Raw genomic sequence first — 26,357 nt, forward strand, 5'->3', positions numbered from 1 at the left:
TAGTAATGCAGAATAATTTGGCAAACTTTCTATGCAGATGTGTTAAGAGCATACAAAATAGATAAATCCTTCACAATAAGATTCTTATTGTGGGATACTTAAATTTGGCATGCTAAATATCGTACTTCATCTCATCAAGTTGCAATCAAGTATTGTTAGCCATTTCAAAAGTAAAGAGTGACACATTTTAATCCATTTTGCCTAATTTCCTCATGATTTATTAACAGTTCACTGCGAGCAGGGCGCTGTACTGTGGCATATTGTTCGAGGAACAAAGGGAGCATTTAGAGATGATTTTTGCCCTCCTGGAATTTACACAACAAATGGAGGAAAGCAGAGTTATGCACACTCTAGCGGCTCCAACAATAACTGTTGGCTTTTTTATTTGTAATCAGAGAAGCCTGGCAACAGAAACCTTTTTTTTCCCCCTGGGCTTACGAGAACTGAGCCGAAGTGGGAAACGTTATTTGCTTTTACGAAACAATTTACTTTTGTGCAACCTGAAGATGTGTCAATCAAGCAAATAAAGGAAGAAAGCCTTATTTATAAAATTGCCTGCTTCTGATTTCACTTTGTTGCTTCTCAGGCTCCACGAGGGAAAAAAAAAAAAAATGAAGATTTTGCTGCTGGGTCTTTTTCTACTTTTATATAGTAACTCAGCCTGGGCGAAAGAGAAACATTACTACATTGGGATTATCGAAACAACTTGGAACTATGCGCCTGACAATGGGGAAAAGAGACTAATTTCAGTTGACAGGTAAGTCACTATTTTTATTGTGTACAGACCAAATTTATAAGTTATCAATTAAAAAATAAAGGGAAGAAGATAAAATGTTTTATTAATTTGTTGTATATGGAAACTGCAAAATGTGGACTTGAAATCCGGGAAACTAATAAAACTCCTCTAAATTCCTGGGCACGTTTTGGTGGGGTGGGAAGGCTGCTCGACTGATTTCCCCTTGGTCCTGGGGGATCTGTGTGGGCTTACTACCTCCTCCGGTCGATGTTGCATCTTTCATCAGGGTTCAGTCTTCTTGTCTGTTTGTGCAGAAGTACTTTAAATAACAACAGTACAAAATGTTATGTTGATTATACCACTTATTGATTATTAGCAGGTAAGACTAAAATGATTTTTAATCCTTTAAAACATCATTTATAGAAATCAAATACAATTTTAATAACCATGACTGTGCTTAAGACTTGTTAGTTGACTCGCAGTTAATTAAGTTTCTCTCTCTCAGCGTTAGCATGCTAATCTGGAAAATGGCGATCACAAAACTACCTCATCGGGTTCTTTGAAGAGTGGGTACAGGTAAAGCTCTTAGTACAGTGCGAGGTACATCAGACATGCACAAAATATGTGAGATAGCTATTGTGATGCTCTCCCCCCCGTCAAAAAAAACTCTGTAACTTAAATGTTTTCGTGTTTCAGGTGAAAGCCCTCTTATTTCAAGCAATAGTCAGCATACAATATAGAAAAGCATGAGTATAGCTCTTGATGTTTTTATAATGAAGTTTATACTGAGGTCATCAGTCTTAATAATGCCAATTAAACATTTGTCACCAAACCCCATGTTTACTACTTTTAAAAATGCATTTTAGGGTTGCCTAGGTGGATCAGTCAGTTGAGCATTCAACTTCAGCCCAGGTCATGATCTCGCGGTCTGTGAGTTCGAGCCCGGCGTCGGGCTGTGTACTGACCACTCAGAGCCTGGAGCCTGCTTCAGATTCTGTGTCTCCCTCTCTCTCTGCCCCTCCCCAGCTCATGCTCTGTCTCATTACAAAATTTTTTTAAAATTTTTTTTTAACATTTATTTATTTTTGAGACAGAGAGAGACAGAGCATGAGCTGGGGAGGGGCAGAGAGAGAGGGAGACACAGAATCTGAAGCAGGCTCCAGGCTCTGAGTGGTCAGTACACAGCCCGACGCCGGGCTCGAACTCACAGACCGCGAGATCATGACCTGGGCTGAAGTCGGACGCTTAACCCACCGAGCCACCCAGGCGCCCCACATTACAAAATTTTTTAAAATGCATTTTAATGCTGATAAAGCATAAATGAACCCAATGACAATCAGCTGCTAAGATTATATCTTTAAAAACAGCTAAACAAGTATGCCAATCTTCATAATTGTTGGTTCTATTGATGGGTATATGCTATTCTCATTCATTTTATGTATGTTTGACATTTTTCACAGTAAAAAATAAATGCATATCTGCTAATAATATCTGTTAAATTATTAATTTAGTAATATACAGTAAGCAAAGTTTCTGACCTAAAAAATAACTGATTGTAAACAAAACTAATACATCCTACAATAATTTTTTTTTAAACCTGGTTTTGAGGTAGTATTCTCTTCTTAGGAATAGGATCTATTTTCATGACTTCACCAAATTATTTTGTATGAATGCAAGATTTTCCCTGATTAAATACAATGTAAATTATACATGGTTTCTATAGGGAAACAAGACACATTAAAAAAAAAAAAAGTCTGCTTTACTCCAAGCCCCCATCCACCATTCTTCTGCTATTACTCATGATTAAAAATCAAATCAGCTTTACTGAGCATAAGCGAAGTGCAAGACATTGCTCCAAGCATGCTTTAATGAAGAAGTCTGTAATACCAGAAGGTAGAGAAGACAGAAGAGAGAGGGAGTTTAAGAACGGGGCCGGGAGGGACGCCTCGGTGGTTCAGTCGGTTAAGCATCCGGCTTCGGCTCAGGTCATGATCTCACAGTTTGTGAGTTGGGGTCCTGAGTGAGTTCCAGCCTCGTGTCGGGCTCTGCGCTGATAGTACAGAACGTGGAGCCAGCTCCACATTCTGTGTCTCTCTCGCTGCCCCTCCCCTACTTGTGGTCGCTCTCTGTCTTTCTCTCTCAAAAATAAATAAACATAAAAAAATTTTTTTAAAAGAATGGGGAGGGGAAGTGGGGGTCAGAGGATTCCTTTGGTTTTAAATATTCTTGTGTCTTGTGTGTGTTTTGGGAGGTTTTGCAACATTGGTTTGATCATCCGTGGCTTCAAGGACAGCCTAGAATCTTTGGACTCTAGATGGCGCTGCTCACTCTGCCTGTGATTTTTTTTTTTTTTTCCAATTACATCTAACTGTGACTGTTGAACACAGATTCAGCAATTTCGCCAACACTATGCTAAACTTTTTGTATACATGAGTTTAGGTAGCAACTTGTTTCTCCCTTCTTTGTGTCTGATTACCAGCATGTCCAGAGGTTTTAGTTTCTTCGGGCTGCTATAGCAAAATACCACAGAAGAATACAGAAATGTATTTTGCAGTTTTAGAGGCTGAGAAATTCAAAGTCAAGGTACCAAGCATGGCCATGTTCTAGTAAGAGCTCTCTTCCTGGTTAGTCCTGGTTATAGTAGCCTATTCACTGTGTCCTTACATGGTAGAAGAAGCTATAAATCTCTCTGGAGCATGTTTTATAAGGCCCTAATCCCATGTATGAGGGCTCCATGTTTATGACCTAAGTGCATCCCAAAGGCCCCATCTCCTAATCCACCATGTTAGAGGTGGCCCTAAACCTCCAGAACCTGTCCGTATGGTGAGCGAATACTCTGTGATCTGTGTTATATTCAGTGGTGTAGTTGACTTTAAAATAGGGAGATGATCTGGGTGGGCCTAATCTAAACCAAAGAATTCTCTAGAAGAAGGAGAGAAAGAAGAAAAGAGATTTGAGGTGATTCAACAAACTGCTGCTAACTCGAAGACAGAAGACGCCACTTGAGAAGGAATACAGGTGGCCCTGAGGAGGCGGGTGAGGTCCTTGGCTTACAGCTGGCCAGGAAGTGGGGATTTCAATCCTACTATCACAGTGAGCTGAATTCTGCCAATAACCTGAATGAGCTTGGAAGCAGATTTCTCCAGGTCCTCCAGATGAGTGCTCAGACCAGCCAACACCTTGATGTCAGCCTTGTGATAACCTGAGGGGAGAAGATAGTCATGCCATGCCAGACTTCTGACCCACTGAGCTGTGAAACAATCAGTGGGTGTTCTTTTAAGCTACTATGTGACAATTTGTTATTTGGCAATGGAAAACTAATGTCCTGTGTCTCAACCGATGAAGATAAGAATCCAGAAACTTTTCCCATTACCGACATTTCAGTAATCAAGTCTAAACATAAGCCAAGACCATTCAAGTACATTCTGAATTTATGGGAAGATGTAACTTTATTATCATCTTACTGAGTCAGTAAAATTTTTTTAATTCCACTACCATTAAAAACTCACTTCTGAGTCTGAATCTGCCAGAAATTATAAGAGTTGGCTATAGGATTCTAGAAGATGGGGGGATAAAAAGGTGGGATATGATTACTGAAAGGGAGACAATATCTTTGTAATGAATAGAAAAGAGCATGTTACAATTGTCAACAGAAGGATCTACAATTAACGTGAATGATTTGCTTGATTCAAAGAACAACTATAATAGATTCTTTTGACTGAATAACTGGCAAACTTACTGCAAACTTCCAGTAACTGACCCTAGTCCCCACACTATGTTCTTGAAATTAATGTTTATTTTGAGAGACGGAGAGCGCAAGTGGGGGAGGGGCAGAGAGCAAGGAGGACAGAGGGGTTCTGCGCTGAGAGCAGTGAGCCTGATGTGGGGCTTGAACTCACAAACTGTGAGCTAATGAGTTGAAGTCTGACACTCAACTGACTGAGTCACCCAGGTGCCCTTGAAATTAAATAGACACCTCCTAATGACCCTTTGATGTTCCTTTGTAGACAGCACATAATCAAATAGACCTCCCCCAAAGTATCACATGATGTGAAATATTTCCCAATTTTGTCAAGAGTTCATTTTGTTTAAAAAAAAAAAAAAAAACAAGATGGGAAACATTTTGCATACTGCCGTGTATATAAAAGCAATTCCAAATGTTAAAAACTCTGAATACAACTTCAGATCAACTACTTTAAAAGCAATTCTTGCCTCCCCCAAATCTCTGTGTACAAAGAGTGAGCCCTGAAGATTGGGCAATGCTTGTCCTGTTTCAGGAGGTGATTAATATGGGATAAATGTGCAGTGAAGGCATTCTGGCAAAGCCCACTGAATTTTATTGGAACAGGACGTGACATATTCCCAAATGTTTCAGAGTCATGTTCAGAAAGTATCTATACACACTGTATTGAATGAAGCCTTAAGAATTTGAGGGCTGGGCGCCTGGGAGGCTTATTCGGTTGAACCTCTGACTTCGGTTCAGGTCATGATCTCACGGTTCATGAGTTCAAGCCCCACCTTAGGCTCTGCACTTACAGTGCAGTGTCTGCTTGGAATTCTCTCTCTCTCCCTCTCTCTGTCCCTCCCCCGCTTGTACACACACTCTCTCTCTCTCTCAAAAATAAATAAATACACTTTTAAAAATTCAATAAAAAAGAATTTGAGGGCTATTTTAAAACTTTGACCTATGTAAAATGTGTATCAACAGGGCATTTTAGAACAAAGATTAGAATCTCTATTTAAATATCACCAGGAGGGGCACCTGGGTGGCTCAGTCAGTTAAGCATCTAACTTTGGCTCAGGTCATGATCTCATGGTTTGTGGCCTCTCACCCTGCGTCAGACTCTGTGCTGACAGCTCAGAGCCTGGAGCCTGCTTCAGGGTCTGTGTCTCACTCTCTCTCTCTCTCTCTCTCTCTCTCTCTGCCCCTGCCCCACTCACATTCTGTCTCTCTCCCTCTCTCTCAAAAATAAACGTTAAAACAAATTTAAATTAAAAAAAAAATCACCAGGACTCATCTCCTAGCAATAAGAGATGCTGGAGAAAAGTTACCCTCAGATGTGAATGGGCCTAAGACTGAGCGGGCCAGGGTCGTCTGGTGACAAGAGAGGAATTCTGTCTTTGCACTGTGAGCTTTGCTACAGCCGTATGCCAGACTAATACTGTACTCTTGCTAACCTCCTTGCAGCACTGAGTACTGCAGGAATCTGCTTTCAATCTCAATGGTCTTCAGTGCCTCAGAATTTTGCTGTTGTTAAAACATCCACTTGTTAAGACCATTTCTGTTAATACGAATGCTGCAGCTTTAAAGAATTCACACCCCTGTCCTATTTTCCCGTGCATTTGGATGCCCTTGAAGTCTCTCTGAGCCTTCCTGAATCCATTTTTCTATTTCATTCTAACAAAATGGAAACCACAACAATTAGAAAATGGAACCAACTGAGAGAAATAAAACAAAGGATGCCTCTTCTTTGTTTTTCTAACTTCCAGCTTGGCTCCCTTCCCATCAAAAGGGTTCATTTTTCGGTGAACAATCTGGAATCCTGGAGTTAACACAATCCAGGAAAAGTGGGGTCTTTGGTATGTGGTGCCAACGATGAGATCCTCATGGTCGATGTCCTCTGGTCAGTCCAGTGCGTGGTGCTCTGCTGTTTCCAACACCTGCTGCCACTCAAACTCAGCCTCCAGGACCACCCCTGCCTCCGGCACTCAGGCTTAATCGGATGTCCTCATGCAACTATACCAACAGAGGTCTGGCCGCCACCAGGGTATGGCCTGGAAACAGATCCTGCCACCCTTCTGTCTCACAGTCCCAAGAAATCCCACTGCCTCTGGGATTAGGCAGCTCTCTTTTCCTTCACTTCGGAGCCTCCCACTCAGGTTACCCATGAGCCCAGAGCGGCCTGCCTGCAATAGAACACAGCTGGGTGTTTGTTACAAACTATGAATGTCTGGGCCCTGCCCTAGAGGCAAGCAATCAGAATAAATGGGGCTGGGGCTCAAGAGCTTGCATTTCCTCAAGGGCCTCAGTAGATTCCTACGCGCATCAAAACTTAGGAGCTACAGCTCTAGAGTTTTGAAAAACTGGGCCTTTAACCTTTGCAGCAAGGGAAGTCCAGAGCTTCCAGACAAGCCCTCCTCTCGTCTTGAAGAAAAGAAGGAGAAGTATTTCTCACTCTTTCCGAGGAGCTTACAGCTGAGGACACAAAGTTTATTCTTCAGTCAGATCAGCCGGCTCCACAGGAATTAAGAAGAAATGGTGAGGCATCAAAGATCCCTGAGGTGAAAGTCCGCAGCACACACACTCACACGAAGAAGCACAACCCCCAGATCATCAGCCTGAGTGTTAGCAGTTTTTATTCTATCGGAGGAGATCCCATTTGTGGAGGGGCTTGCCAAAGTCCAGGTTTTCGGTGAGTCCTCCTAAATGGGTAGATGGTGTTATTCACCAACAGATCCCAATGAGCTACTTAGAGCCTTCTGTTAAGGACAGCCTAAGAATCACTTTAAAAGTGTGATCACCGAACCCACTTTCTTTCTTCCCTTTTCTTTTCTTCCTTTTTCCACCCACCCCCGCCCCGCACTACAATTTACTTTGCTAACATTTTTAGAAAAGTTTCGAGCAACTACTAATCAGCCACAAAGCAGAATATAAACATTCATTAGTCAAACATTTTCGGTAGCAAGGGATTAAAAGAACATAAGGGTAATTTGCAGCCAAAGGTAATTTTAAAACCCACATACACTGCACACATCAATTCCGATCTTGATTTAGTGCTGCTAAAGGAAATAAAAAATGTAGGATTAGTATAGCATCATTAATTTTATGTATTTAGGAAAACAAAATATATACACACTCTGAAGTCTCAAATATCCGGACTCACTGCTTATAAACTCATTTTCTTCCGGTAGCTGAAAGAGTAATAGGTAAGGTCTTAACTGCTTTACCTGCATTTTACTTTCACTTTGTATTCGACTTCATAATGTTTCTGTATTGTAACATAAAAATCCTGTAGAAAAATAGTCTGGTGAGATACACCATGTATTAATGGTGGCTTCACACATGATTTGCTGCTATCACACCTGATGCGGGACGCCTCACATACTTAAAATAGGAGGGTAAGTGCCAGCTCACCTCTTCATTTTTGGAAGCACCCCTACAATAACAGGCAAACATTTGATGTGATATGGTCATTAATTTCTCTTTAATTACATGAGATGTTATAATGTTATCCCCAGAAATGATGGCTTCTGATAGAGTTGTCTTCTTTTCTTTTGCAGGGAACATTCAGATATCTATCTTCAAAATGGCCCAGATAGAATTGGAAGGTTGTATAAGAAGGCCCTTTATGTTCAGTACACAGACAGAACTTTTAGCACAATTATAGAAAAACCTGTCTGGCTGGGGTTTCTAGGCCCTGTTATCAAAGCTGAAACTGAAGATAAAGTTTATGTTCACCTAAAAAACTTTGCCTCTAGGCCCTACACTTTCCATCCACATGGAGTAACTTACCATAAGGAACATGAGGGTAAGTTCAGCTCATAGTCTAGCTGGAATTTCCTCGTAATTTTCAGTAGGAGCACTTTTTTTTTTTTTTTTTTTTTAACATCTAAGATTATGGCCTCCCCTCCTGGAGAAGATGTGTAAGTGTGTTACTATGCTGTGTTTCCCTTGGTTGCACTTGCTTGTGTGAAAGAACTCTTGGGTAGACTATACAGTGAGAGGCAGCAAGAGCTGGGACTTCCCTACCAGTGCCTGGCAACTCGCCAGCCAAAGAGAATGAGAGGACTAGGCAATGTGCATGAAGGCCTAGAAAAGGCAAACATCCAGAGGGAAGAAACAGGACTCAAGATAGGGGTTGTCTTAACTCTAAAGTTCCTACATGTGACCATACTGTGGTCATTGTCACGTAGCATCCTAACTCTGGATTAACTCTGTCCTACCTAAGGCAGTCTGAGTAGTCTCTTGCATCAGTCAAATGGTACACATGGCTGGATGACCCCAGAGTCGCATCTGAGATACAATTAACGGAAAGGTCATTTGAATGTAGGACTTAGAAACCTTAAAGATGGTACAGGAAGAACAAAGAATAGGTTTGGTGTCTGTGATATCATTTTTAGTACTTGTTGATGATAATGATAAAAAGAGGTGGGGTTTTGTTATGGATAAGAGCGAGGACTTTGAAAGTAATAGACAAAGCTTCAAGTGCAGCCTTGTCTTTCACTGGCTGAATAATGATCTCAGCTAAGTTACTTAAATTCTCTATGCTTCAGTTTCCTCATATATAAAATAGGGACAATGATGTACATGGTAATAGCTCAATGAATGTCAGGCATTATCATAAGCAAAAATGCGGAGACCATGTTAATTGAAATTATAAGGATTAAGTTTGGAAATTAAGATAAAATTAGAGCTTTAAAATTATTAGTTTTCTTTTTTACAGAGGCTTTGCTTTAGAGGGTGAATGTTTTGACCATATATTTTTATTTGTTTTTCTGAAACAAATAGTTACATTCATAGCTTAGAGGCTGACTGCCATCTTATTTCTTTTTTACAAATTCATGGCATAGTAGGGTATTAATCATTTTTAAGGCATGGTAGTTATATTGTCTTCATGTTAAAGGAAAAAACAGTTCTTATCCTTTAGAGGTATATATTCAAGTATTTATTAGTGAAATGATATGATGCCTGGGATTTGCTTTACAATTAATTCGATGGTGATGGGGTTAAGAGTGGGTGGGGGTGTAGATGAAACAGGATTGGTCTTGAGTTTATCATTATTAAAGCTTGGTTGATGGGTAAATGGAAGTTCATCATATTATTTCCTCAACTTTTACGTATTTTTGGAAATTTCCAAAAGTAAAAGTACAGAATTTTTAAAAATCCATAGTTAGTTCATGGGCGGAAATTTGACATCCTATAAGATGTCTCAAATGATAAGAGAGAGTAGCCATTTTGTTCATACTTCCATACCATGACCCCAGAGCAAAAGTGGTTCTTTACACTGCAAACCAGAAGTCACTATGCTCTATTACTACTCCCTTAAGATTCAGTAAGTATTCAGTAAGTTAAAAAATAACAACCAGGGGCGCCTGGGTGGCTTGGTCGGTTAAGCGTCCGACTTCGGCTCAGGTCATGATCTCACGGTCCGTGAGTTCAAGCCCCGCGTCGGGCTCTGTGCTGACAGCTCAGAGCCTGGAGCCTGTTTCAGATTCTGTGTCTCCCTCTCTCTCTGCCCCTCCCCTGTTCATGCTCTGTCTCTCTCTGTCTCAAAAATAAATAAACGTTAAAAAAAAATAACAACCAAATTTTTGGTGAAGCTTCCAGACCCCCTAGTCATTAGCCTCTCATGCTTGTGTGTTCAAATAGGACATCACTACATTCCCAAAGGGGCACATACTACAAGTTGAATACACATTTGCCAAATAAATTAATGGATCATCTATTCTCTCTTTTAAGTTCAAATAAATTCACTTTGTAACTTCACTGCGTATTGCTTCTTAGGGGCCATCTATCCTGATAACACCACAGATTTTCACAAAGCAGATGACAAAGTGCATCCTGGTGAGCAGTACACATATGTAATGAACGCCACCCAAGAGCAAAGTCCTGGTGAGGGAGATAGCAATTGTGTGACCAGGATTTACCATTCCCACATTGATGCTCCAAAAGATATCGCCTCAGGACTCATCGGACCTTTAATATTCTGTAAAAAAGGTAAATTTTTTCATTGTTGCTCACAGTGTATGACCAACAGGCAAGAGACAGAGGAGTTTGTTTTTTAACATAGAAGTCAAATCTTCTGTGTTATGACTGAGTAGGTAAGGTTGAGAAGGAGTAAATCTAGATAAAAAGGGGAAAAGAACAGGGCAGGAGAAGAAGAAGAAATAAATGGAACAAGTATTCACAACCATTACCACGCTGCAGGAAACATGCTCTCCTGGAAGATAGGTTTGCTGTATCCAGTTTCCAACAGTGGTGTTGAAGAGATGTGTGACTTTACCAGAAGTGGCTCCCTTAGTGGCACTCCATGGTGCTAGATCTGTAGTTATCTGCATTGCGTTGGTAAATATAATATCACAGTAACTATTTCCAGCATCATGAAAAAGACAATGCAGCTCAAGAGCTTGAAATCCAGGGGCATCTGAGTGTCTCAGTCAGTTAAGCATCAGCTCAGGTCTTGATCTCACAGTCATGAGTTCAAGCCACACATTGGGCTCCACACTAGGCATGAAGCCTACTTAAAAAAAAAAAAAAAAAAAAGAGCTTGAAAGCTAATTCTCACTTGAACAATAATGAGTTACCTTCAAAGACTTATTGTCTTAGTTTGTGGATGTATGCACCAGAAGATATACACACAACTTTGAATTCCAACCTTCTCATTTGCCAAAAAAGCATTGAATAGTTACGTGGTCAATGGGCATCCAGATATATGAGTATCTGTAAGCTCAGGATACTGAACATAAAGTTTCCTGGTGTTTCCATCTGTAAAACAGAAGTGACAAATCCAGATTGGGGGTGTATTAGAAAAGTAAAATTTTAAAGCTATAAATCACCTGCTAAAAATACATGCTAAAGAGTAACTTCTACTAAAATAGTAATTTTCACTTCAGATTCTCTGGATCAAGAAAAAGAAAAAAATATTGACCAAGAATTTGTGCTGATGTTTTCTGTGGTGGATGAAAATCTCAGCTGGTACCTATATGACAACATTAAAACCTACTGCTCTGAACCAGAGAAAGTTGAGGAAGATAACGAAGATTTCCAAGAGAGTAACAGGATGTATTGTAAGATTACAGAAAGCGTGTTAACTTAATCTTATTTTTCTTGATCCATTAAGTCTGCTAGATCTATTCCTTCACATGAATAAGTAGTGTGTTTCTAATCTCTGGCCCTGATAAGAAAGCTTATTAAACCTGCAACTTCATATTTAGCTAAACAGATCAAATCAAAACTCTGTGCCAGGTAAAACTGGATACACCAAATTGTTCCCAAACTAATAAGGAGAAAACATCATCAATTTTGGTTTAATGTATACGTATGTTATATTTATTTATATGTTTGTTTATTCTCCAAACTCATTCTAAAATTTATTTGAGGCTGCCTACAATTATTAAACTAAATGCTGAAAATTATCTTTATATCATAAAGCATTGAACTATACTTAAGATAGCTCAAACTACAGTTCTAAAAGGTATTTCTTTTATATATACATTGTCCCTCTGCATCATTTTTTTTCTATCTTTTAATTCACTTTATTTCTTCTAGAAATGCTTTCTTTACTGCCTAGGCTCCTCCTTAATTCTCAGACTCAAAATAATGAGCTTAGTAAGGTTGTCTATCACTCAGAATTTGCATAAGAAATTAAATCTCTTAACACCAACTAGACCAATAAGTATGGCTTTTTGTTTGTTTGTATTCAGCTTCTTCAAAATTACCTTTACTCAGAAACCGAGAATACAAAAAAAAACTACCAAAGCAGAAAAACTAACAAAGTGCAGATTTTTCCCCCCAACTTTTGTTTATTTCTGGCTGGAAGGTCCCCTTTCTATACTTCAATCCTGCCTTTGTTATGTACTAACAAAATAGATGTTAGAAAAAGATACTCAAGGTCTAGTCTGGATAGGTCTGGTCGTACCTCTGTTGTATCACATACATTCATGGTGTTTCCCAGAACCAATTTCTATCTTATCTCTAGGACCACCCAGTTTGAATAGTGATCCTAGGTTTCTTTATTTTATTTTTATTTTTTTATATGAAACTTATTGTCAAATTGGTTTCCATACAACACCCAGTGCTCATCCCAACAGGTGCCCTCCTCAATGCCCATCACCCACTTTCCCCTCCCTCCTACCCCCCATCAACCCTCAGTTTATTCTCAGTTTTTAAGAGTCTCTGATGATTTGCCTCCTTCCCTCTCTGTAACTTTTTTTCCCCCTTCCCCTCCCCCATGGTCTTCTGTTAAGTTTCTCAGTATCAACATAAGAGTGAAAACATATGGTATCTGTCTTTCTCTGTATGGCTTATTTCACTTAGCATCCCACTCTCCAGTTCCATCCACGTTGCTACAAAGGGCCATGTTTCATTCTTTCTCATTGCCATGTAGTATTCCATTGTATATACAAACCACAATTTCTTTATCCATTCATCAGTTGATGGACATTTAGGCTCTTTCTATAATTTGGCTATTGTTGAGAGTGCTGCTATAAACATTGGGGTACAAGTGGTCCTATGCATCAGCACTCCTGTATCCCTTGGGTAAATTCCTAGAAGTGCTATTGTTGGGTCATAGGGTAGATCTATTCTTAATTTTTTGAGGAACCTCCACACTGTTTTCCAGAGTGGCTGCACCAGTCTGCATTCCCACCAACAGTGCAAGAGGGTTCCCGTTTCTCCACATCCTCTCCAGCATCTATAGTCTCCTGATTTGTTCATTTTAGCCACTCTGACCGGCATGAGGTGATATCTCAGTGTGGTTTTGGTTTGTATTTCCCTGATGAGGAGTGACATTGAGCATCTTTTCATGTGCCTGTTGGCCATCTGGATGTCTTCTTTAGAGAAGTATCAATTCATGTCTTCTGTCCATTTCTTCACTGGATTATTTGTTTTTTTGGGTATGGAGTTTGGTGAGTTGTTCATAGATTTTGGATACTAGCCCTTTGTCTAATATGTCATTTGCAAATATCTTTTCCCATTCCGTTGGTTGCCTTTTAGTTTTGTTGATTGTTTCCTTTGCCATGCCGAAGCTTTTTATCTTCATGAGGTCCCAATAGTTCACTTTTGCTTTTAATTCCCTTGCCTTTAGGGATGTGTCAAGTAAGAAATTGCTGCGGCTGATGTCAGAGAGGTTTTTTCCTGCTTTATCCTCTAGGGTTTTGATGGTTTTCTGTCTCACATTCAGGTCTTTTATCCACTTTGAGTTTATTTTTGTGAATGGTGAATGGTCTTCTGCATGTTGCTGTCCAGTTCTCCCAGCACCATTTGTTAAAGAGACTGTCTTTCCACTGGATATTCTTTCCTGCTTTGTCAAAGACTAGTTGGCCCTACTTTTGTGGGTCCAATTCTGGAGTCTCTATTGCATTGGTCTATGTGTCTGTTTTTGTGCCAATACCATGCTGTCTTGATGATGACAGCTTTGTAGTAGAGGCTAAAGTCTGGGATTGTGATGCCTCCTGCTTTGGTCTTCTTCTTCAAAATTACTTTGGCTATTCGGGGCCTTTTGTGGTTCTGCATGAATTTTAGGATTGCTTGTTCTAGCTTCAAGAAGAATGCTGGTGCAATTTTGATTGCGATTGCATTGAATGTGTAGATAGCTTTGGGTAGTATTGACATTTCAACAATATTTATTCTTACAACCCATGAGCACAGAATGTTGTTCTATTTCTTTGTATCTTCTTCAGTTTCCTTCATAAGCTTTCTATAGTTTTCAGCATACAGATCTTTTACATCTTTGGTTAGGTTTATTGCTAGGTATTTTATGCTTCTTGGTGTAGTTGTGAATGGGATCAGTTTCTTTATTTATCTTTCTGTTGCTCCGTTATTAGTGTATAAGAATGCAACTGATTTCTGCACATTGATTTTATATCCTGCGACTTTGCTGAATTCATGTATCAGTTCTAGCAGACTTTTGGTGGAGTCTATTGGGTTTTCCATGTCATCTACATGGAATATCATGCAAAAAGTGAAAGCTTGACTTCATCTTTGCCAATTTTGATGCCTTTGATTTCCTTTTTTTGTCTGATTGCTGATGCTAGCACTTCCAACACTATGTTAAACAACAGTGGTGAGAGTGGACATCCCTGTTGTGTTCCTGATCTCAGGGGGAAAGCTCTCAGTTTTTCCCCATTGAGGATGATATTAGCTGTGGGCTTTTCATAAATGGCTTTTATGATGTTTAAGTATGTTCCTTCTATCCCAACTTTCTCAAGGGTCTTTATTAAGAAAGAATGCTGAATTTTGTCAAATGCTTTTTCTGCATCGATTGACAGGATCATATGGTTCTTATCTTTTCTTTTATTAATGTGATGTATCACATTGATGGATTTGCGAATATTAAACCAGCCCGGCAGCCCAGGAATGAATCCCACTAGATCATGGTGAATAATTCTTTTTATATGCTGTTGAATTCAATTTGCTAGTATCTTATTGAGAATTTTTGCATCCATATTCATCAGGGATATTGGTCTGTAGTTCTCTTTTTCTGCTGGGTCTCTGTCTGGTTTGGGAATCAAAGTAATGCTGGCTTCATAGAATGAGTCTGGAAGTTTTCCTTCTCTTTCTATTTTTGGAACAGCTGGAGAAGGATAGGTATTATCTCTGCTTTAAATGTCTGGTAGAATTCCCCTGGGAAACCATCTGGTCCTGGACTCTTATTTGTTGGGAGATTTTTGATAACTGATTCAATTTCTTCGCTGGTTATGGGTCTGTTCAAATTTTCTATTTCTTCCTGTTTGAGTTTTGGAAGTGTGTGGGTGCTTAGGAATTTGTCCATTTCTTCCAGGTTGTCCAGTTTGTTGGCATATAATTTTTAATGTTATTCCCTGACAATTGCTTGTATTTCTGAGGGATTGGTTGTAATAATTCCATTTTCATACATGATTTTATCTATTTGGGTCCTCTCCCTTTTCTTTTTGAGAAGCCTGGCTAGAGGTTTATCAATTTTGTTTATTTTTTCAAAAAACCAACTCTTGGTTTCATTGATCTGCTCTACAGCTTTTTAGATTCTATATTGTTTGTTTCTGCTCTGATCTTTATTATTTCTCTTCTGGGTTTGGGGTGTCTTTGCTGTTCTGCTTCTATTTCCTTTAGGTGTGCTGTTAGATTTTGTATTTGAGATTTTTCTTGTTTCTTGAGATAGGCCTGGATTGCAATGTATTTTCCTCTCAGGACTGCCTTTGCTGTGTCCCAAAGAATTTGGGTTGTTGTATTTTCATTTTCGTTTGTTTCCATATATTTTTAAATTTCTTCTCTAATTGTCTGGTTGACCCACTCTTCTTTAGTAGGGTGTTCTTTAACCTCCATGCTTTTGGAGGTTTTCCAGACTTTTTCCTGTGGTTGATTTCAAGCTTCATAGCATTGTGGTCTGAAAGTGTGCATGGTATGATCTCAATTCTTGTATACTTATGAAGGGCTGTTTTGTGACCCAGTATGTGATCTATCTTGGAGAATGTTCCATGTGTACTCAAGAAGAAAGTATATTCTGTTGCTTTGGGATGCAGAGTTCTAAATATATCTGTCAAGTCCATCTGATCCAATAATATATTCTGTTGCTTTGGGATTCAGAGTTGTAAATATATCTGTCAAGTCCATCTGATCCAATAATCATTCAGGGTCCTTGTTTCTTTATTGACCATGTGTCTAGATGATCTATCCATTGCTGTTAGTGGAGTATTAAAGTCCCCTGCAAATACCACATTTTTGTCAATAAGGTTGCTTATGTTTGTGAGTAATTGTTTTATATATTTGGGGGCTCCTGTATTCGGTGATAGACATTTATAATTGTTAGTTCTTCTTGGAGGATAGACCCTGTAATGATTATATAATGCCCTTTTTCATCTCTTGTTACAGCCTTTAATTTAAAGTCTAGTTTGTCTGATATAAGTATGGCTACTCCAGCTTTCTTTTGACTTCCAGTAGCATGATAGATAGTTCTCCATCCCCTCACTTTCAATCTGAAAGTGTCCTCAGGTCTAAAATGAGTCTCTTATAGACAGCAAATAGATGGGTCTTGTTTTTTTATCCATTCTGATACCCTATGTCTTTTGGTTGGCGCATTTAGTCCATTTGCATTCAGTCTTATTATAGAAAGATATGGGTTTAGAGTCATTGTGATGTATGTAGGTTTCATGCTTGTAGCGATGTCTCTAGTACTTTGTCTCACATGATCCCCCTTAGGATCTCTTGTAGGGCTGGTTTAGTGGTGATGAATTCCTTCAGTTTTTGTTTGGGAAGACTTTATCTCTCCTTCTATTCTAAATGACAGATTTGCTGGATAAAGGATTCTCGGCTGCATATTTTTTTCTGTTCATTACATTGAAGACTTCCTGCCATTCCTTTCTGGCCTGCCAAGTTTCAGTAGTGAGATCCGTCACGAGTCTTATCGGTCTCCCTTTATATGTTAGAGCACATTTATCCCTAGCTGCTTTCAGAATTTTCTCTTTACCGTTGTATTTTGCCAGTTTCACTATGATATGTCGTGCAGAAGATCGATTCAAGTTACGTCTGAAGGGAGTTCTCTGTGCCTCTTGGATTTCAATGCCTTTTTCCTTCCCCAGATCAGGAAAGTTCTCAGCTATGATTTCTTCAAGTACACCTTCAGCACCTTTCCCTCTCTCTTCCTCCTCTGGAATACCAATTATACATAGATTATTTCTCTTTAGTGCATCGCTTAGTTCTCTAATTTTCCCCTCATACGCTTGGATTTTTTTTTGTCTCTCTTTTTCTCAGCTTCTTCTTTTTCCATAACTTTATCTTCTAGTTCACCTATTCTCTCCTCAGCCTCTTCAATCCAAGCTGTGGTAGTCTCCATTTTATTTTGCAACTCTTTAATAGCATTTTTTATCTCCTCCTGGCTGTTCCTTAGTCCCTTGATTTCTGTAGCAATAGATTCTCTGCTGTCCTCTATACTGTTTTCAAGCCCAGCAATTAATTTTATGACTATTATTCTAAATTCACTTTCTGTTATATTGTTTACAACATTTTTGATCAGTTCGTTAGCTGTCGCTATTTCCTGGAGTTTCTTTTGAGGGGAATTCTTCCGTTTTGTCATTTTGGATAGTCCCTGGAGTGGTGGGGAACTGCAGGGCACTTCCCCTGTGCTGTCTTGAATAACTTGCATTGGTGGGTGGGGCCGCAGTCAGACCTGATGTCTGCCCCCAGCCCACTGTTGGGGCCACAGTCAGACTGGTGTGTACCTTCTCTTCCCCTCTCCTAGGGGCGGGATTCACTGTGGGGTGGCATGGCCCCTGTCTGAGCTGCTTGCACACTGCTAGGCTTGTGGTGCTGGGGATTTGGCGTATTAGCTGGGGTGAATCGGCAGCATGCACAGGGGCGGGAGGCGTAGGCTCAGCTAGCTTTTCCTTCAGTGATCTGCTTCGGGAGGGGCCCTGCGGCACCGGGGGAGAGTCAGACCTTTCGGAGGGATGGATCCGCAGAAGCACAGTGTTGGGTGTTTGCGCGGTGCAAGCAAGTTCCCTGACAGGAACTGGTTCCCTTTGGGATTTTGGCTGGGGGATGGGCGAGGGAGATGGCGCTGGTGAGCGCCTTTGTTCCCCACCAAGCTGAGCTCTGTCGTCCGGGGCTCAACAACTCTCCCTCCCGTTGTCCTCCAGCCCTCCCGCTCTCTGAGCAGAGCTGTTAACTTATAACCTTCCAGATGTTAAGTCCCACTTGTTGTCAGAACACACTACGTCTGGCCCCTCCGCTTTTGCAAGCAAGACTCGGGGGCTCTGCTTTGCCGGCGGGCTGCCCCTCCACCCCGGCTCCCTCCCAGCAGTCCGTGTAGCACACACCGCCTCTCCACCCTTCCTACTCTCTTCCGTGGGCCTCTCATCTATGCTTGGCTCTGGAGAATCCATTCTACTAGTCTTCTGGCAGTTTTCTGGGTTATTTAGGCCGGTGTGGGTGGAATCTAAGTGATCCGCAGGACACCATGAGCCTAGCATCCTCCTACACTGCTATCTTCCCCAACATTTTGGCATATAATTTTTCATAGCATTCCCTGATAATTGCTTGTATTTCTGAGGGATTGGCTGTAATAATTCCATTTTCATTCATGATTTTATCTATTTGGGTCCTCCCCCTTCTCTTTTTGAGAAGCCTGGCTAGAGGTTTATCAATTTTGTTTATTTTTTCGAAAAACCAACTCTTGGTTTCATTGAGCTTCTCTACTGTTTTTTTAGATTCTATATTGTTTGTTTCTGCTCTGATATTTATTATTTCTCTTATTCTGCTGGGTTTGGGGTGTCTTTGTTGCTCTGCTTCTATTTCCTTTAGGTGTACTGTTAGATTTTGTATTTGGGATTTTTCTTGTTTCTTGAGATAGGCCTGGATTGCAATGTATTTTCCTCTCAGGACTGCCTTTGCTGCATCCCAAAGCATTTGGGTTGTTGTATTTTCATTTTCATTTGTATCCATATATTTTTTAAATTTCTTCTCTAATTGCCTGGTTGACCCATTTATTCTTTAGTAGGATGTTCTTTAACCTCCATGCTTTTGGAGGTTTTCCAGACTTTTTCCTGTGGTTGATTTCAAGCTTCATAGCATTGTGGTCTGAAAGTGTTCATGGTATGATCTCAATTCTTGTATACTTATGAAGTGCTGTTTTGTGACCCAGTATGTGATCTATCTTGGAGAATGTTCCATGTGCACTTGAGAAGAAAGTATATTCTTTTGCTTTGGGATGCAGAGTTCTAAAAATATCTGTCAAGTCCATCTGATCAATGTATCATCCAGAGCCCTTGTTTCTTTATTGATGCTGTGTCTGGATGATCTATCCACTGTTGTAAGTGGAGTATTAAAGTCCCCCTAGGTTTCTTTAAAGGGTCTTGGGCCATTCTGCCTTCAAATTTTTAGGTCTTTGTGGCTCTTGTACTGGTCCTTACTATCCTTCCCCTGGATTTCTTCTTTTTGCCGTCACATCTCTTCCAATTTTGACTTATAATCTCTAAAAAAGAAAAAAAAAAAGCTTTCCTTGTGTTCTTATGACACAAGGAATTCATGTTCACTGTAGAAAATCAGCAAAGTCCTAACATGCAAAAAGAAAAAATCAAAATTAATATTACCACTATCAACATGATATGTGATTGATTATGAAATAACATTCAGTCTTTCTTAAATTTACTCTGTGTGTACATTTTGTATATATGCACATATATATGCATTCATTATATTTACAAATACCCATATATACATACTAATACCCAGCTACACAGCTAATGTGTATAGCTTATAACAGAGAAAAAATAGGTTTCATCTTCATTGTTGTGTTCATCTGCTAATGTGTTGAGAAAAATCCTGAGACTGAATTCAGGTCCAAAATAAGAGTGCTATGATTGATTAGCAATGTCTGATGTAGGTACGGAGGAAGGAATAGCAGTACATGTGCCAGGTATTTTCCAATCCAAATTGATATCTATTTCTATAGAGATAACTATTACCATCCCAGGCACCAATGTTTTTAATCACAATCTCTGATCTTGACTTACAGCTGTGAATGGATATACTTTTGGAAGTCTCCCAGGACTCTCCATGTGTGCAGAAGACAAAGTAAAATGGTATCTTTTTGGCATGGGTAATGAAATTGATGTGCACTCAGCTTTCTTCCACGGCCAAGTGTTGACTAATAAGGACTACCGTATTGATACAGTCAATCTCTTTCCTGCTACCCTCTTTGAAGCTTTTATGGTGGCCCAGAGTCCTGGAGAATGGATGCTTAGCTGTCAGAATCTAAACCACCTGAAAGGTAAGGCATCTTTACCTGAAATGAGCTTTCAGCCAAAAAAAGAGTCATGTATCTGTTACACTACTAATGGGGTGATAACTGGGAATCAGAATCTAAAAGTAAATAAAATTTTTTAAAAAAGAATCTAAAAGTTAAATATCTTTAGAATAATCTGAGCTTTGAACTGGTAACTTAATTTTATTCCTATGATGGTATGTATCATAATATAATAAAAAAAAACTGAAAGACTAGAATTTTACAAAGTAATGAAATATGAAAATATATTAATTTGAGAAAAAGCATAACTGGCCCTGAATTACTTTTCTGTCCTAAAAGTATAGGTACACACTGAGAAGTATATACAACTTCTTCACTTTGTTAAATACACAATATTGTAAACACCAGAAGATTTATATACTGTGCTGAAAAGTAGTTTGTTTGTTTGTTTGTTTTAATTTGGTTCTATCAAACACAACCAACTTTGTTCTTTGAGTCCAGCTACTCCTTGGTTTAACTTGCTAAATACCTCCTTCATCTCTTCAACATAAGAACATTCCTTGTTCTTGAAAAATACTAGTTTGTAATATTGATCTCCTGAAGAAACTAGCTTTAATCTGGGTCTTTTGGCATGTTACTCTGACCTTCAAATATAATCTCACTATTAAATGTCACCTTGGTCTCCGAAGACCCAGCACAGCAGGTACATAACCATTTTGTTTTGTCCAAGAACAGTAATAATATATGCTCATTCTATTCCTCCTCCTCCACTCCACCCCGTCCCTTAAAATATGGCAAAGTCTCTCTTTATTACTTGTCTTTTAATGTGTCCTTTTTTTTTTTCTCATCGAAAGACATCCCAAGTGAAACTCCACAAAGATTGGTACAATATTTTTTGAAAAATACTAGCGCTTAATATCTCTTCTCTGTGCCATAAGGAGAAGTTTTACTGCTCAGATTTTCCATCAGTAATTTATTTACAACTGTTTACTATCATTTTTAATATTGTTTCTAGCTGTCTATTTCTTCAGTTTCCATCTGTCATTTCATCAGCGGTGTTTACAAGGCAATAGGAGGGAGAAACATTGGCTCCATTAACCAATGTCTCCTTCCATGTGATTTTCAGCTGGTCTGCAGGCCTTTTTCCAGGTACAAGACTGTAACAAGCCTTCACCAGAGGACAGTATCCTTGGGAAAAATGTCAGGCATTACTACATCGCTGCTGAGGAAATCATCTGGAACTACGCGCCCTCTGGAATAGACACCTTCACCCAAGAAAATTTAACAGCACCTGGAAGGTAATTCAGAAGAAGGGCTATTATTTCAAAGTATGCCTCCCAAAGAAAAGAAAGAAAAGAAAGAAAGGAAGGAAGGAAGAAAGCATAAAAAAAGGATTCACCAATTAACATTATAATTGGTACCTGAAACTGAGTAAATGGACTGCTAAATATTTACTAAGGTGTTTGGTATGAGTCCAAGTTTGAGAAATATGACTTCTGAGTCCACGAAAAAATGGATATAAAAAAGTTATCAGATAGTCGACAAAATCCTCAGAAAATACTGAACATAATTAGACTAATTAATTTATTTACTTTTCCTTCATGAAAATACAACATTGTGCAATCCAGCAGCATTAAGTACATTCACAAGGTTGTACAATCAACACTATCTGTTTCCAGAACTCTCATTGTTCTAAATAGAAAGTCTGTATCCATTAAACAGTAGCTCTCTAATCCCTGATAACTTCTACTTTCTGTCTCCATGAATTTGCCTCTTCTAGGCACTTACTACAAGTGGAATAACAATATTTGTCCCTTTTTGTCTGGCTTATTCCACTTAGCATGTTTTTAAGGCTCATCCATGTTGTAACATCTATGAGAATCTCATTCCTCTTTAAGGCTGAATAATATTCCACTGTATGCATATACCACATTTTATTTATCCATCAATCTGTTGATGAACATTTGGGTTGCTTCTACTTTTTGGCTATTGTGAATAATGCAACTATTAATGTTGAAAGTACAAGTATTGTTTACATCCCTGCTTTCAGTTGTTTTGTGTACATACTTAGGAATGGAATTGCTCAATCCTATGACAATCCTATTTTTAATTTTTTGAGGAAGAGCCGTACTGTTTTCCACAGTGGCTGTTCCATTTTACATTCTTACCAGTAATGTGCAAGGGTTCCAATTTCTCTACCTACTTACCAATATTTATTTTCCATTTGTAAAATAATAGACATCTTCTTGGGTGTGGAGCTCTAGCTTATTGTGATTTTGATTTGCATTTTCCTGATGACTAGTGATGTTGAGTATCTTTTCATGTTCTTGTTGGTGTTTGGAGAAGTCTGTTCAAGTCCTTTTCCTGTTGTTGAGTTGGGTTCTTTGTTTTTGTTGGTGGTGGTGGTTGTTAAAGTATATGACTTCTTTATATATTCTGGATATTAATCTCTAATCAGATACATTGTTTGCAAATGTTTTCTCCCATTCATTAGGTTTTCTTTTCACTTTCTTAATAGCGTCCCCTGGGGTACAGCAGCTACTCCTGTATATGTCTAGTGAGTTCCACAGCCTCCCAGCCATTCTTCCCTGCTCAGTCTTCCTTTCCTACTGTCCATTAACCATAAAGCACCCAAAGTGATCTTTTAAAAGTGTTGATGAAATTATGCCACATTCCTGTTTCAAGTCTCTGCTCAAATATCACCTCCTACGAGATGCCTTCTTTGCCACCTATCTACTTGGAAAGGTTAACTAACTTACTCAATGATGCATGACAGGTCAATAACTGGGCCTGGCTCTACCCAGGTCTCTGATTCCTGAAGCAGAAATTTAAGTCCCAATCTACACTGACATCCAGAGGCAATGACTCCAAAGCTGTATCACCAGCCCAGAAGGCTCTTGTAAATTGCAGATTTGCATTTTTAATTGCTTAAAAACACCCTGCTTAGATGAGGTTCCTCCAAATCAGCATGTCCACATCTGAACCATTGTTTTCTCCATATACCTGAATTTCCTCCTCTCTGTGAATACTATCATTATCCATCCATCAGTGAAGCCCCAAACCTGAGTACCGTCACTGACTCCACACTTCCCACTGCCTCCTTCTCTCCTCATCAAGTACTATCTCACTATATCCTAAACATCTCCAAAAAGTGTCTATTTTTTCCTCACCTGAGGGATCCTTTTAAAACACTAATCCTAAATGTTTTCATATTTCAAAGCTTTCCCACTGCTCTGGGATGGAGTACTGAAATTTTAGCAAGGTCCTGCTGTCCATCCCCCATCTTTCCAAGCCTCATTCTCTCTCTTCTCTCCCATTCTCTCTCTTTTGCCCTGCCCTGAACACTGTGCTCCTGTCATATTTTGTAAAACATGACATATTCATTCTTTCCTCTGAGTCTTCCCATAGGCTATTTCCTCTGTGTAAACACCCACCTCATTCTCCCCCACCACCTATACTTCATCTTTTTTTCAAATGTTTATTTATTATTTTTGAGAAAGAGAGAGAGAGAGAGAGAGAGAGAGAGAGAAAGAAGGGGGGCGCAGAGAGAGAGGGAGACACAGAATCTGAAGCAGGCTCCAGGCTCTGAGCTGTCAGCACAGCAGGGCTCGAACTGACCTGCGAGATCCTGACCTGAGCCAAGTCAGTTGCTTAACAGACTGAGCCACCCAGGTGCCCCTATACTTCATCTTTTTAACTCTACTTCTCTTCTAGATAGTTTTTAAAAATCATTTTCTTTGGAAAGCCTTTGGAGCCTCTTCCTACCACTTCCCCCAACCCCAGGAAAACTGCCGGATAACACCCTGTGCTTATTGCATGTTAATTGTACATGCAATTAATCAATAATATTGATATTAATATCAATGTTATTACATTGATTGGCTCACAGTCTGTCTTCTCTGTCAAGTCCATGTGGACAGGGATGGGTCCAGCTTACTTATGGTTACACCATCAGCACATACCAAGGTTCCTGGCCAAAAGCATGTGTCCTCTACATTTATTAAATGGAAGAAGAGATGAATGGGATGACTTTGGCAAGTCAAACACCTGTCTGAGATATAATTTCTCCATTTGTAAACTGGGGAGAATAATGCCAACTTTGCCGCCTTATTATGGGAGTTTCAAATAATAAATGAAAGCTCCTAAGTACCTGGCGGGTGCTCATATGCAATAAACTAGCTATTGTATTTTTAAACCTTTTATAATTTGTTAAAAAGATACTATCATAGAATAGCTAATAACTATCAGGGGTTGATGCGAGCCATCTTAAAATTGTTTCACTTCACTTGAAAAAGTGAAACCTCTACACCATGATTCTCCACTCTTTAGTTGAACGTCCTTCTGTGAAGTGCCTAGTACCATCTGCTTCTTTTTAGATATTTGATAAATAATGAATAATAATTACCTCTGAGCACTGGTCATCATTTTTCTCTTCAGTTAGTATCCTATATGAATACCTGCTTTCTGTTTTGTTTTCAACTCCACTGTTAAACCCTTTTTCTCTTGGCAGTGCTTCAGAGGTATTTTTTGAACAAGGTCCTACAAGAATTGGAGGATCTTATAAAAAGCTGGTTTATCGTGAGTACACAGATGCCTCCTTCACAAATCAAAAGAAGAGGGGCCCTGAAGAGGAACATCTTGGCATCCTGGGTGAGTCCATGCAGAGTATCGATGACTATTATACTCTTCTCCTGGGCTACCCAACCTCAGAAAGAATAGAAACTTCAAGAACTGCAGTATGATTTCTATGTATAAACTAGAGTTGTGGAAGGTCATTCAACTATTAAATGTAGCAGCTAATTAATTTTCCAATGTAAATTACCAATAGTAAATCTTCATCATTAAAAAGTATGCTAGCTTCAAATAATGATTTTTTTTTTCTTCAAGAGGTAAGGAGAATTGTGTATTTATGACTTGGTTTAAATTGACAACAAAGCTGTTAGCCTCTGTTCTTAGCTGAAGGTACACTTCCTTAGAAATAAAATCCAGGCTATTAATGAAAGAGGCTGCCTCTGTCATAGAGCCTTGTCCACAGCCCAGAGACCTGTTCTTGCTCAGGCTTTCAGGCAGAATATAATGGGTGAGCACACAAAGTCTAGATTCAGACTATCCTCACTCCTCACCTATTAACCATGTGACCTTTGAAAGTACTCAGCTTGCTCTGCCTTCTTTCTGTAAAATGGAAACAGTAATAATGATAACAGTCCTTACCTCATAAAAGTGTTGTAAAGATTAAAGGAGTTAATACACATAAAAACTCAGAAAAGCACATGGGAAGCTCTCAATATCATCTTATATATTACATAAAATATGCACTATGTATCTATGTTTTTATTCTATATTTGGTAATAATATTAATTTTGGTGAAGAAAAATCCACAAAAGTGTTACTTTTCACATCCAAGACAATTTAACTTACCCTCTTAGGGTGATCAAGGTTTATAGAACACCCCTGACTCTTGGGACAAATGTCACCCATCTGGCCAACCGAAGACGAAGATGAAAAGAGTATCTACACACTGAATAGTTTCTTGTAGATGTATAAAGCCGGTGAACTGACTTGGATAAAAACAATAATAAATTTTCTTAACCTAAAGTCGAATCAAAAAGCCCTTCTCATCTCTTTTGAGCCTCGCCATGTCAAATTGATAATGGAGTTTTAAAAAACTAGGTTTTCCATTTCCCACAAATAAAATGTTGCTTCCAGTGGTTTCTGCCAGAGGATAAGCCAAAGAACAACTGTCTTATGTACTCTGTATGTTATATACCAAGGGAGGGTAATAATGTCCTCTTTGTCCCTAGGTCCTGTCATTTGGGCAGAGGTGGGAGACACCATCAGAGTCACTTTCCATAACAAAGGAACATATCCCCTCAGTATTGAGCCCATTGGGGTGAGAGTCAGTAAGGACAACGAGGGCTCCTACTATGCCTCACATCACAACCCCTCAAGTGGAAGTGAGTACAACATTCTGTAACCAAATAATATTTAATAACCCACTGTGCTGGTCACCAGGGAAAACTGTCCTGCAAAAACTGAAGGCAGGATCTTCCAAGGAAACTGCTCATATATCATTTTTAGGCATCATGGGAGGAAGCAAGTTAATCTTGTCTCCTTCCATTTCCAATTGGCGTATGGAATTTTGTTCTGTCTTAATTGGATGATTTTTAACAGTGCTGTTAGTA

General features: G+C 39.3%; 1 protein-coding gene across 4 annotated transcripts in view; it reads left to right on the forward strand.

Moving 5' to 3' along the window:
• The first annotated feature begins 418 nt into the window (after positions 1-418).
• Positions 419-26,357, forward strand: part of LOC132683211 (ceruloplasmin) — a 96,400-nt gene continuing 70,461 nt past the window's right edge. For 3 of the 4 annotated variants that reach the window (XM_078432253.2, XM_078432252.2, XM_078432254.2), the window contains exons 1-8: positions 419-757; positions 8,018-8,265; positions 10,242-10,454; positions 11,351-11,524; positions 19,945-20,199; positions 21,302-21,473; positions 24,686-24,825; positions 25,977-26,129. In XM_078432253.2, coding sequence (XP_078288379.1) covers positions 612-757; positions 8,018-8,265; positions 10,242-10,454; positions 11,351-11,524; positions 19,945-20,199; positions 21,302-21,473; positions 24,686-24,825; positions 25,977-26,129 — 1,501 coding nt within the window. In that variant the 5' untranslated portion in view covers positions 419-611. The remainder of the gene's footprint in view (positions 758-8,017; positions 8,266-10,241; positions 10,455-11,350; positions 11,525-19,944; positions 20,200-21,301; positions 21,474-24,685; positions 24,826-25,976; positions 26,130-26,357) is intronic. The other variant, XM_078432255.2, reaches the window with a different exon arrangement.

Source organism: Panthera onca, chromosome C2 (assembly GCF_046562875.1).
Source record: "Panthera onca isolate mPanOnc1 chromosome C2, mPanOnc1 haplotype 2, whole genome shotgun sequence".
In the NCBI taxonomy this organism is placed as follows: domain Eukaryota; kingdom Metazoa; phylum Chordata; class Mammalia; order Carnivora; family Felidae; genus Panthera; species Panthera onca.